This window comes from Argentina silus (genome assembly GCF_951799395.1).
Source record: "Argentina silus genome assembly, chromosome: Y".
Taxonomy (NCBI): Eukaryota; Metazoa; Chordata; class Actinopteri; order Argentiniformes; family Argentinidae; genus Argentina; species Argentina silus.
This window is the reverse complement of record NC_139654.1, coordinates 51,161,568-51,175,159: the sequence shown is the minus strand read 5'-3', so window position 1 is coordinate 51,175,159 and position 13,592 is coordinate 51,161,568. Positions and strand designations below refer to the sequence as shown.

Sequence of the window (13,592 nt, the reverse complement as noted above, 5' to 3'; positions counted from 1 at the left end):
TTCTCTCTCCCGAGCCAATCGTTATCGTGGGCTGTGGTGTGGGGCGTGCGCTTCACTGACACACACACACACACACACACACACACACACACACACACACACACACACACACACACACACACACACACACACACACACACACGATGGCCACGCGCTTGTTCCTTTTGATCTTTTGGATAAGCGACTCTCTTCCCTGCAGCTGAATGCCAGATATGACTTAATCGGTCAAATTGGCTTTATGGCCAGGCTCAAGGCCTATTCCTGAAGAAGTGAACATGTTGTTTGTCTGCCTGTGAACGTGTGGGTTTAGCCTGGAATCAACCTCTCCAGGACAAGGCCGTCATTTAGCCTACAGGCCTTCCCAACTTCCGTTATGTTCCTAATAAACTCCTTTGACTGAGGGTTAAGCAAACAGAGGCGCAGTTAAAAAGGCACCCCCCTAAAATGCCAATTAAGTTGTTGGTAACATGGGGCAAGACGCCCTGTCTGAAAGGATTTCCATAGCTTCTAGACGATTTCTTTATTGAAAATGCACAATAGAAAACAGACTCTCTTATCAAATCAAATCAAAGTTTATTTATCAAGTGCACAATATACTGGATACAGTGCTTTAGGGCAAGCAACTCCTCAATAATGCAACAGTCAACAATTAACAATGAAACAAAAAACAATAAGTTTTTTTTTTTTTGGGGGGGGGGGGGATAATTAACATCATTTTCAGAAATTGTAATGACATGCAAAAGTGAATCCCTGCCTTCAATATATTTATAAAATAAGATAAATCCTTGTTTCATTGGCAATTTCTTCTGTTTTAAATTATATGGAAGGCTATACGTATTAGGTGACTATTCGGTTGTCTAAACACAAGAAAGGCCAGAGATCGAAGATGACACCAGAGAAGGTTTCTAAACAAGTCTACAGTAAACATTGTAAGGACCCTGTGTAAGTCCCGTTAGCAGCTCCACAAAGGGAGTGTTGGTGTTGTAGCTAGCGCGGCCGGTTTGTAAGCGGAAGATTGTGAGTTCGATACCCGTTTAGGGCAATCTGCTCTACCCCGCTGGTGACAACGGAACGTGTAGTGCTTATTTGATGCATTATCAGTCTTGCTTCTTACAGCTTTGCGTTTACTTGAAGGCAGTCCACGGATTTGAGGTAAACCTAATTTCCACGGATTTGACAGTATTATTTGAAAACAGTCAACTGGCCATGATGATGAGCCAGGTGACTCTGGACATAGTGTGTCAATAAAGTTCATTCAAACAAACAAAAGTGACGTCACATTACAATGGCAGCCAGCACAACAGTGACAGTTCTGACTCCAAATGGAAGAAGACAAACCGTTAAAGTATCTCCTAACACACCTTTGTTACAGGTATATATATACATATATCTTTAAAGACGATGTAATGCTTTCTGCGTAAACGAGTGTTGTCCATTTCTTAGTATGGAAAACGATAGTCATGATCTTTCCATTTCGTCTGAACGATGACTGTTCGTTTTAACCGCTTCGCTAGCCCGTGGTTTGTCTCTTTCGTCTGTGTGTTGTTCAGTTGTTTGCAACTGTGCACCGAGTCACGTAAGCTTCATAGCGAAGTGATAATCTTGTCCAGTTCTTCATATCGTTGTCCTGTTTGTGTTTTTCAGGTGCTTGAAGACGTTTGCAAGAAACATGGAATCAATCCCGACGACCACGGGTTGAAGTGAGTAGAGATTTCTCTCCCCGGCGCTTCACTTGCTAGCCAGCCACTAACTAGCTATCTGTATGAATCAACATTTGACACTCTGATCACCGACGATAGGATCGAAAACATAGATAACTGACAGAATCCCTATAGTGCCAATGTTCTTCCCGCACTCGCTTAGCTAGCTACTCGAAAATATGTCCCAACCGGCTAACGTTAGCTCCTCATGATTTGTGCATAGTCGTAGTAGTGTAACTTATATTTGTAGGTGTTTGTTGGGGAGAGATTGTGCGTGCGTGTGTGTACTCGCGCGTGCGTGCGCGCCCTATGCAATGGATGCTCTTTGTGGCTCTCACTGTCCATTCACTGAAGCCTTACTCATCCTCTCTCCCCCTCCCTCCCCTCATCCCTGCATCCCTTTTGACAGATTTCAGAGGAACGTTCTGGACCTCACGCTGCAGTGGAGGTTTGCCAGCCTGCCCAACAATGCCAAACTGGAAGTGGTGCCAAGTACCCGGAAACAAGCTGGCCCAGACAGCCCGGTGGGTAAAAACTGTGTGTGTGAGAGTTTTTGTGAGTGAATTCATGAATCAGAGTGTGATTGAGTATTTGTGTCAGAGAAGCGTCTTTGTTTGTGTTTATCTGTGTCCTTTTGACTCTCTCACTGAACTGTAAGCAAATGTTAAAGAGAGAACTTTAGACCCTGTTGTGTCTTAGGTAAAAACACCCAGTGTCTCTTGGGGGTCACAGATCCTGGGCAATACATTGTTAATATGGGGTGTTAGGGGGCCATTTTCCTTTCTTTTGTTCCTTTCAATTGAACATGATCAGTACTGAGGTGAGTGAAAAATTAAATAATCAATAAACGCTACCATCGTAGGATGAATGTGCCGCCATCGTCCTTTGATTGCGACGCGAAATCTTACTTCACAATCTGGCTAACTAAGACTACAAGAGCCTGTGTGTCCTGTGCTGTTCCTGTCTGAAAGAGAGGGTTATGATCATTTAGTAAGAAGTTATATATTTGGTGATAAGCTACACTTAATATTGGTAATGTGATTAGTCATAGTTTTGGCGTTTGTTTTAGAATCCGTCCTGAGTGTGCACTTAAGTCGACCTGGCTGTAAAACCTTTTGATTGAGCCTAACGTAGTCTGCGGGGTTCATAGGTTTGACATCGGTCATTTGTCTTGTCAGTCATCTTTACATTTGTCAACATTTTAAAATCAGTTGAACTTTTGACAGATAAAGGACGTGTTTTTCATGCATTTCATTGGTCTTGTGTGGCCGGGGCTTAAGCTCCTGGAGGGCTCAGTGAATCATGTTTCAGAATTGTGTGTGTGTTCGTGTGCGGCGTGCATGTGCGACTTCACCATGACGCTGTTTACTAGGAGAGTTCTTGCATCATGGCTGCAGAACAAATAGTCAAATTACTGCTGCATTTGATGTGCTGCTCCAAAGCACATTTTTCTCCTTTGAATTTTTGACCGTGTCTCTCTCTCTCCCTCTCTCTCTGACTGATACTATATACTGTATATGCCATTTAGCTGACACTTTTATCCAAAGCGACTTACATTGCAGTGAGTGCATACATTTCAGTATATGTGGTCCCAGCAGGAATCAAACCCACAACCTAAATGTTGTTAGCGCCATGCTCTACCAACTGAGCCACAGAGGACATTTGATGTGCTCCTCCGAGGCACATTTTTCTCCTTTGAATCTTCCTTTCTCTCCCCCTCTCTCTGACTTAATACCCTCATCATTATGCAGAGTTTCCTCATTCCTATTTTTCCCCAGTGATTCAAGCTGTTGTCGTTAACCAACAAACTTGAGTGGGTGTGTGAATGATATTTTTGTGTTAACATGTCTTTAAGCATCCTTTTAACGCCGCTGGTGTCCTGGAGCAGCATGTTTTCTGCGTTAGCCACAGTGAGTGATTGGTTAGCAACTCGTCGGGTCTGGGTTTGGTCAACACATGCCATCTTGGATGTGCTGAGAACTCTGGGAAGAGAGAGGCTTTAAGACATCTGCTGTGCAGGCTCTCTCTGTCTCTGTCTCTGTCTCTGTCTCTGTCTCTGTCTCTGTCTCTGTCTCTCTCTGTCTCTGTCTCTGCGTCAACCTCTCTTGACAAGCTGTTGTGTGGAGTGGAGGCTGCCTCTGACACAGGTTCAAATATTTATTTACAGCCCTATTGAAAAGGTTAAGATTGAGGGTAGAGTAATCTGATCCTAGATCGGTGGTTAGTGGTGACTCCTAACCGGATCCGATTGTGCCCACTCTCTGTGTCCCACCTCCCTCCTGCAGAAGAAATACATGTGGACATCAACATGAACCCATCACACATGCTGTTTATGCTTATTTATATTGATTTATAACAAGTGTGCGTGCACAAGTCATACAGGTTTACACACTTAAGAATCTACCACAATGGGTTAATTTGCCTACATCTTTGATATTTCTGTGGTCTGGGGTGGTCCAGTGGTCTAGCACCACGGCCTAGTTAGAATCCGGCCCATGCCCTCCTGACATACCCTCTCCTCCTTACTTTCCTGTCTTTCTCCATTATCTCTATCCAATAAAACTGAAAAATATGAGAGTGTACCACACTCCAAAAAATAACCTTTGATATTTAACCAAAGTTTGATATTTCAAAGAAAATGTGTGTTACTGTTTATACAGTCTAGGCTACGGAATGAAGACAGCTAGGCCTGGAAGAATGTCTGGGGGTATTTTATGTTATTTATTTGCAGGTTACACGTAGGCTAGCTGGAGAGGACGATGAAAGCATTCTCTCTGTGGTAAACAGTAAAAAGAAAGGGCCTAATTTGTGTGTGTCAAGACTAGGCAATGCAAGGAAAGTAGGGTAGAGTGTCGTGTTTGAAGCTGTGCCATCATGCCAAAAAGCAATAATCGTTCCTGGGCACTGTTGGGGTTTTGTCTGATGTTTCTGTCTGTGTGTGGGGGAGGGTGTGTTTTATCTGTTCTTCTGTTTTTTTTTTCTGTTTTGTGTGTGTGTGTGAGAGTAAGGGGTTTAACCAAAATTGGAATACTACAAACGTTAAGAAGAAAAATCCATGAACGAAACATGTTTCACAAGGTGTTAAGATGAAGACAACAGAAGACAGAGCTGCTCACATGCTGCTCAGTTTCTGAGAAACGGCAGAGAAGAGAAGGGGAACATCACCACACAGAGAAGCGCACGTGTGGCCCTTTTTTGTTGTTGTTGACAAATCTGAAAAGGTGAAATGCAATGACTTTTAGTGCTGGGTTAATGACGTCATATGACAGGGAAGCAGCCATCATACTGAGGCCAAAGTCTGCAGCAACTTAAGCCCATACCAGACGACACTGAGTGTGCAACACCATGATATATTCAGAATTAATAACCGTTATTCGCTGAAACGGTTGAACTTGTCCTGACTAAATGATTAGAGAATTTTGTATGCGTGTGTCTGTTCCTTTGTTTGAGTCTGTATTCAGTTATTGTTGTGTGTGTGTGTGTGTGTTCCTCAGGTGCGGATTGCTCTGCAGATGGAGGATAGTTCCAGACTCCAGGGCTCCTTCTCCAGTGGACAGACGCTGTGGGAACTGCTCACAAACTTTCCCCAGACCAGGTGTGCGTGCGTGCATGCCTCTGTCTTTTGTGTTTCTGTCTGAATGTGTTTCTTGGTAAATATGCTTCTGAGTGTTGAAACGTATACATTTAGTATTTTGTACTGTGTGTGTGCACATTCCTGTCTCCTGTGGTGTTGGCCTGGCCTGTGAGAGGTTTGTTTGTGCTGCTGAATACTGTGTGATCATCACAGCAGTATACACCAGTTGTGAGTTGTGCCAACTCCCAAGATCTCAAGCTCTCCACCCTCCTCCCTTCCCCACTCTTCTCCTCACCTCCCCTCTGTTCTCCTCACCTTTCTTCACTTCACCTCTCTTCTCCTCACCTTCTTAATACCTTCTCTTCTCTTCTCCTCACCTCCCCTCTCTTCTCCTCCCCTTGCTTCTCCTCACCTCCCCTCTCTTCTCCTCCCCTTGCTTCTCCTCACCTCCCCTCTCTTCTCCTCCCCTTGCTTCTCCTCACCTCCCCTCTCTTCTCCTCCCCTTGCTTCTCCTCACCTCCCCTCTCTTCTCCTCCCCTTGCTTCTCCTCACCTCCCCTCTCTTCTCCTCCCCTTACTTCTCCTCACCTCCCCTCTCCTGCCCAACCTCTCTTCTCCTTCTCTCTCCTCCCCTCTCCTCAATTTCCCCCCTCATCCCCATTATGATGATCGCTCCATTGTCTAATCCATATTTGCTCCAATAAAACAATCTGAGAAACCTTGGAAAAATCTGTAGTGTCAGTTTAGACCCGAAACAGAAACATGTGTTCTATGATTCTATGCGCTACGTTTTCAAACTGTTAGGTAACGTTAGCCACAAGTTCACAGAGAACACAATGCGAACAGAAAATGCTTTGTTCAATCAGGTGCATCAGAATTATTATATTGTATATGTAACAGTAATAATAATAATAATACATTTTAAATTCATTTTGAGAAACACAACCAGATGCATTCTCCATGACAGATGTGTGCATAGAAAGTTCAATTCTGTCTACTGTCTTTCAATGACTCACACACTCGTAACACACATTGTCAAGAGTAAACAAATACAACACACGTCACTGAAACACACACTCTTTGTTTACAAGATGTTTTTGTACTTCTGTGTCCTGCTGAATTCAAATTCCATTCAAGAATTAAAAAATCTGAATGAATTTAATTGGCAGACTCCAACCTTGGTGTCCAGTTCTTCATATCTCTTTATTCCTCCCTCTCTCTCTTTCTCTCTCCCTCTCTCCCGCCCTCTCTTCCCTCTCTCTTTCTGTCTCCTCCACAGAATGTCTGACTTGCCTGAGTCAGGATCCACTCCTGTGTGTGTTTACATGAGAGACGAGGTATGCTATCACGCTCTCTCCCTCTCCTCTTTTTCCATCTTTTGTAATCCCTCCATTTTGTTCCGACAGATTAATTATTAGATTCTGACAAAGTGTGTGTGTGTGTGTGTGCAGGTGAGTGGGGAGGAGGCACTAAAGAAGACAACTCTGAAGTCTCTGGGACTCACAGGAGGAAGTGCCATAGTCAGGTAGTGCCTCAATGTATGAAATATACTCCACACACACAAGATGTGTATATACACAGAAATACAGTGCCCTGTGTAAGTAATGGGACAGTGAAGCATTTTTTGGCTCTATACTCCAAAGGTTTGGATTTGAAATCAAATGAGGTTGAAAAGACATTCTCAGCTTTTATTTGATGGTACTTTTTACACCCTATTTCAGGGCACCATAGGTAATTGGACAGATTCAGTCTGTGACCTATTGACCCTCAGTTGTTTATTTTAAGGTATTTTTGCCCAAAATCTTATCAGGAAATTAAATCCATGTTCAATTGGATTTAAATCTGAAGATCTACTTGGCCAGTCAAGACCTTTCCACTTTTTGGCCCTGAAAAACTTCTAGCATAGGAGTATGTTTTGGGCCATTGTCTTACTGTATGATGAAGCGCCATCCAATGAATTTGAAACAACTTTTGATCCAAGCACTTGTAATCTCTTGCCTTGACTACTGCAATGCACTCTTGGCCGGACTCCCCGCCTCCTCCATCAGGCCTCTGCAGCTCATCCAGAACACTGCCGCTTGTCTGGTGTTCAATCTCCCCAAATTCTCCCATGTCACGCCCCTCCTCCGCACCCTCCACTGGCTCCCGGTAGCAGCTCGCACCAAATTCAAGACCCTGGTGCTTGCCTACCGGGCGACAAATGGAACAGCCCCTCCCTACTTGCAAGCAATGGTTAGCCCCCAAACCCCTGCAAGATCACTCCGCTCGTCCACCTCGGCTGCCCGCCTGCCACCGCCGCCTCTACGTGGATGCAGTGGCCGCGCTACTCGGTCACGGCTTTTCACCGTCCTGGCGCCCCGCTGGTGGAATGAGCTTCCCACTACGGTCAGGACTGCAGAGTCACTTCCGATCTTCTGCCGTAGATTGAAAACCCATCTCTTCAAGCTACATCTTAACAGTCCCTCCTAAAGACCGCTTCACCCTCACTACCCCCCCTATACTAACCCTAACCCTGAGACCTCTTCTCCCCTGCTACCCCCCCTGTACAAGTTCTCTCCTGCTAATAAAATATATTAAAAAAAAATAATTACAAAAAATTAGCCTACTGGCATTACGACTGCCAATGGCCCCTGGTGTGAGCATTGATTACTTTGTCTGTGGGATAGATGATTCACTTACTTAAACAAATGTATTGTTGTAAGTCGCTTTGGATAAAGGCGTCTGCTAAATGCCATGAATGTAAAATGTAAATGTAAATGAATTTAGAGGCATTTGCTTGTACTTGTGCAGACACAATGTTTCTGTTCAGTTCAGAATACATTCTGCTGCTGCCAATTAAGACAAGTTAGCCACTTCAAGTGCCAGCTATACATGCCCAAACCCTGGCACCCCCTCTACCATGTTTCACAGATGAGGTAGTGGTATGAGGAGTTTGTCTTGGGCAGATCCTTTTTTCCCCCAAACTTTCCACTTGCTATCACTCTGATACATAATATTTTTTCATCTTACTGTATCTGTCCACAAGACCTTTGTCCAGACCTCTGCACGCTTTTAGGTACTTATTTAATCCTTTTTGAGGATAACTAGTGGTTTGCACCTTGAAGGGAAGCCTCTGTTGTTCGACTGGTAATGTATTCTGCAAATGGTAGTCTGACACATTCACGCCTACCTCCTGGAGAGTGTTCCTGATCTGGGAGACGGTTGTTTTGGGTTTTTCTTAATTATGGTATAAGCATTCTTTGGTCATCCACTATAGAAATCTTCCTTGCCCTACCAGCCGTTTGCGATTGGTGAGCTCACCAGTGCTTTCTTTCTTTTGAATGATCCAGATTCAAACTGTTGATTTTGGTAAGTCTAAGGTTTTGGCTATGTTTCTGATACATTTTTCTGATATTTCAGCCGCAAAATGGCTTCCTTTACTTTCACTGACGTCTCTTTGGTCTTCATGTTCTCAGACACCAATAGCACACTCCAAAGGCAAACGCAAAGCCTAGAATCAATACGAGACATTGACAGCCTGAACAAATTATGTGACGGAACACACCTGAATAACCAGAAACCCCTGTCAAGCTAATTGTTCCATCACTTTTGGGTACCCTGAAATAGGGTAGACTATGCATAAAAAGTGTAATAATATCTGAATGGTGAAACCAATATGTACACAAATACCATCAAATAAAAGCTGAGAATCTGTACTTTAACCCTATAATAATTGTTTGATTTCAAATCAAGAGTGTAGAGCCAAAAGAACTAAAACTGCTTGACTGTTCCATTACTTAGACAGGGCACTGTATATATCCACCCTAAATATACACAACAGCCACTGATGACCAAGAGGACTGTGGCTGTGATGCAGACCTGGGTGAAATAAGTCGAATACTTTCAAATGCTTGAGCTGCCATGATTAAGTTTGCCTGGAATCCATGGAATGTCCCCAACCGCAAATTCTAGGGTAGGTCAAGTATTTCACCCAGGTCTGCTGTGGCTGTGAAGATGATGAGATATGATTATGTTGATGAGCATGATTCCTTTCTTCTCAGATTTCTGAACAAGAAGACCAAAACGCCAGATGATGGGGAGCCTATGGAGGCGGTTACCACAGCAACAGATCCAGTTGCCAAGGAAACTCCGCCCCACCACTCACTCACTTCCGAAGCTCTTCCCTCACAACTAGAGGCGGCAGCAGCGCCGTCAATCAAAAAGATTGTTCCTGATAGGACAGTGGAGACTCTGCCTCTACCAGTCCCCGACCCCTCAGACAACAACACACTTCCTGTCAAACAGGAAGTGGAAGGAGTTCCAGACTCACAGAATGCAGTACGACCTAAGAGCACTTCCATAGGGGATAATAGGGAGGAAGGGGAAAAGGATGGAGAAAAGGCGGGGCCATCAGGTTTAAACTCCACCTACCTGTCCACATCCTCCGCCCCCTTCGTACCCTTCTCCGGGGGGGGTCAGCGTCTGGGCGGGCCAGGGGTGTCTCAGGGTGGACCTTCCTCATCATCATCCTCATCTTTAGCCACGATGGCCGGAGGGCCACCCAAAGCCAAGAAAGCCAAACCCAGCCACGACAACACCAAGGTGAGACAGACATCCTGCTGCTTCTAGTTGATGTTGGTCCTTTTAGACTGGAGTCAGACTCCATTAAAATGAAGGAAAATGATTCTGAAAGATCTTCTCAATCAACTTATGTGGCGATATAAAGATGTATACACTCACCGGCCACTTTATTAGGTACACCTTGCTAGTACCAGGTTGGACCCCCTTTTGCCTTCAGAACTGTCTTAATTCTTTGTGGCATAGATTCAACAAGGTGCTGGAAACATTCCTCAGATTTTGGTCCATATTGACATGATGGCATAATTGCTGCAGATTTGTCGACTGCACATCCATGATGCAAATCTCACGTTCCACCACATCCCAAAGGTGCTCTATTGGATTGTGATCTGGTGACTGTGGAGGCCATTAGATTACAGTGAACTCATTGTCATGTTCAAGAAACCAGTTTGAGATGATGTGAGCTTTGTGATATGGCGCGTTATCCTGCTGGAAGTAGCCATCAGAAGATGGGTACACTGTGGTCATAAAAGGATGGACATGGTCAACAATACCCAGGTAGGCTGTGGCATTTAAATGATGCTCAATTGGTACTAAGGGGCCCAAAGTGTGCCAAGAAAATATCCCCCCACACCATAGATATTTGCGTTAACAAGCAGTTGAATAGGTGTACCTAATAAAGTTGCCGGTGAGTGTATATTGAATTAATTAATGGACACATTAATGAATGTTTCTCTCTCTTCTAGCGTCAAGACAGTGCCAAACAGGAGGACTGGGAAGGGGAGGAGTTTCTGGAGGTAAACTCATCAATGGCTATTATCATTAACCTCTCTCATTCTATTAGTCTGCAAACTAGTTATCTAGCCCTCAGCATTTAGCTAAAGAAATGTGATCTAACTAGCAGTTCAGCTGTTGGCAATAATGATCTAATAATAGGACATTATTGAACTGTTCTCTGTTTGAGTTTCAGTGAATATTTAAAGGTATAAATCTGTAATTCGGAAAACAACAAAACATAAAGCTGAAGGATGTTTGAAGTTAGACATTTAGAGTCGTCAAAAGCTGAAAAAGACAGGAAATTTGATTGAGCACCATAACTCAAAATCTGACAGCACACTCAGTCTTGACTCTTGCTACAATACAGTGGGCCAGTGGTTAATAGGGTCACACCGCCATTGCAGCGGCGGTCTACCTCAATGCCGCTGCTGTAGTAGACACACGGTGTGAAGTATAGCCAAAAGCCACCACAAGGTGACGAGCTGAGATTGATGTTTGAAAAGAGAATCGTTTGCCTTATGAGCTTGCCTTATCAGATAGTTTGGCAAAATCAAGTTTATTATAGCAGCTCATGAATTGCAGAGTTGAAGAGTGGAAATGGTTTAAATATCAGGTTATTTTAACGAGGACCAAGCAATGGGACCAACTCCTATCTACTCTCATACCGTCATCACACATTCTCTCACAACGCAGCGCAACGGGGAAATGTTTTAGCGTAGTCTTGACACGAATAAGCACTTTAATAATGCAATATATATATATATATATTCCAGAATTAAGTGACGAATTTTGAGACAGAAGTAAGGATTTTGGGTTTCAGTGGGATTGAGACTGGATAGAAAAGTAGCCTGCAGTGGTTATCATTAATAACAGTTCTGGTGCGAACATCCGAATTCTCAGCAAGTGCAGCCTTCTTTTGTTCACACAATATAATAATCACAATAATAATAATAATAATAATAATAATAATAATAATGATTCATTTATTTTGTATAGTGCTTTTCTCAGTACTCAAAGACACTACATTTCATTGATAAAACAAGAATAGATGGCTGCAGTGAAGGCTGCAGTGAAGAAAGCCCGATCCCCCCACTAAAACACTGCTCAATCAAACATCTTTCTCTCATAACTGGCAACATGATTTAATATTTGGGGGGTATTAAATAAGTGTACCAGGCAGAGATAACTGACAAATCCACTATTGACAGTTGAAGTTAATTTTTTATACTTTTTGACTCGTCGTTAGTCAAACAGCAGGGTGATGCACCACCGCTAGCTGCTTAAACCAGCTAACAATAAGGGCTAGCAGTAGGCCTATCTGTAACTATCTCGATGTAAAATGGAATTGTTAATAGTTAATAGCAACATTTTGGCTACAGTATAATCAATGTTTGCATGTCAATCTTCTATGAACTAAAAGAATTTGTTAAATTAAGATCAGCATTTGAATTGTATCTCTAAAAGACTGTCTAGTCGCTAGATAAATTGTCATGCTTTTGTTTGTTAATGGGAAACAATTTGAACTTGTTACAAGCGGAGCTCAAGCAAGCACACAGACATTTAATTACCTCTTCACCTTCCCCCACCGATTTGTTAACAATGACCCGCTTCAGGTTTTCACCCCCTATTTATGTGGGCTGAAGCGGTGCGGCAGAGGTTGGCAATGGCATTATGATGATAAAAAAAATAAAGGTGTGCACAAAAACAAGATAATCTAAAATGTTTTATTTGTTCCATGTTTTAACGAAAAATCGACATTTCAACCTACTATGGCAACTGTAACACAGGTAAACAGACCTCTGTCATTACATCAGACACATGCGACACATCAGACATCCGAGCAAAACAAATCTCTGGCAAAATGTAGTTTATGACAGTGATTTACAGAGTTGAAGAGTGGAAATGGTTTAATTATCAGGATCAAGCAAGGACTCACCAACTCATTTTTTTCAAATATTGTTATCTACTCGCTACAGCACATCAAACAGCATCAATATCCAGGATTGTGTCATTAACTTACTCTGCTGGTCTCTTGACCCAGTTTATTCCTTCATTTGTGATACAAACTCTAGATGTGGTGTGCTTCAGATCATTGTCTGCAATAGTTAAAATAAGTTATGATTGATGATGTGATTGAAACACTATTGAAAACACTATTTTAGATTGACAATTGAATTTAAAGATGCACATGAAAATGTTTTATTAAACAATCCCATAACATCCTCTGATAGAAGGCCCAGCAGCTCCTTTGATGATGTGTTCCTGTGGGGCGTCAGGACCAACCTAGCCTACTGTACTCTGCCATCAGAGCAGTTAAATGCTTAATTTGTACAGGGCCTCAATGTCATACACAATGTACAATAAACTTACAAAGACTATAGCCTACAATAACTCACTAGATGCTAAAATACACTCTAACTGAACTGCACAAGATATATTGGAAATATTATTTAAACATTAACAATGTTCATTTCATGTGTGCAACACAGTGCACATTTAAACATTTGCTCGATGTGAATCTTGACTGATCTTGAATGACTCTGCTCTCTCAAAGTAATATGCCCTTCATATGGCACTGATTGCCCTTCATATGGCATAATATGCCCTTCACATGGCAAACTTCGATATTGTGTAAAAACATCTAGTGAGTAAAAACATCTTGACCTTTCACTGGCTCAAGACCAACCCGCCAAAAAGCAAGAATCCAATCATGAAAACCCAAGATAATGACTGTAGACACTTTCACTCCCCTCTCGCAGAGTTAACTTTAATACACCGGTAATTAGACCGGCAGGATCAAGGAACAGAAAGTCAAAGTGGGTTTATAGGCTACGCTGGTAAGGTGGAACTTCACTGGTGACAGACAAACAAATGTTGAGGGCTGCAAAACTGACATGATGGAAATATTTGGCCAAATATTTGCTAAATGTCATTGAATATTCTTTTCATTATTTCACTTTCTCTGTGTCACTCTCTCGTTAACCC

General features: G+C 42.8%; 1 protein-coding gene across 1 annotated transcript in view; it reads left to right on the top strand.

The window, feature by feature from the left end:
• Positions 1 to 1,284: 1,284 nt before the first annotated feature.
• The window catches only part of aspscr1 (ASPSCR1 tether for SLC2A4, UBX domain containing), a 31,199-nt gene continuing 18,891 nt past the window's right edge, over positions 1,285 to 13,592 (top strand). The window contains exons 1-8 of the mRNA XM_083697188.1: positions 1,285 to 1,372; positions 1,645 to 1,700; positions 2,110 to 2,224; positions 5,195 to 5,295; positions 6,553 to 6,610; positions 6,725 to 6,798; positions 9,314 to 9,854; positions 10,577 to 10,627. Of these exons, the coding sequence (XP_083553314.1) occupies positions 1,286 to 1,372; positions 1,645 to 1,700; positions 2,110 to 2,224; positions 5,195 to 5,295; positions 6,553 to 6,610; positions 6,725 to 6,798; positions 9,314 to 9,854; positions 10,577 to 10,627 (1,083 nt within the window). The 5' untranslated portion in view covers position 1,285. The remainder of the gene's footprint in view (positions 1,373 to 1,644; positions 1,701 to 2,109; positions 2,225 to 5,194; positions 5,296 to 6,552; positions 6,611 to 6,724; positions 6,799 to 9,313; positions 9,855 to 10,576; positions 10,628 to 13,592) is intronic.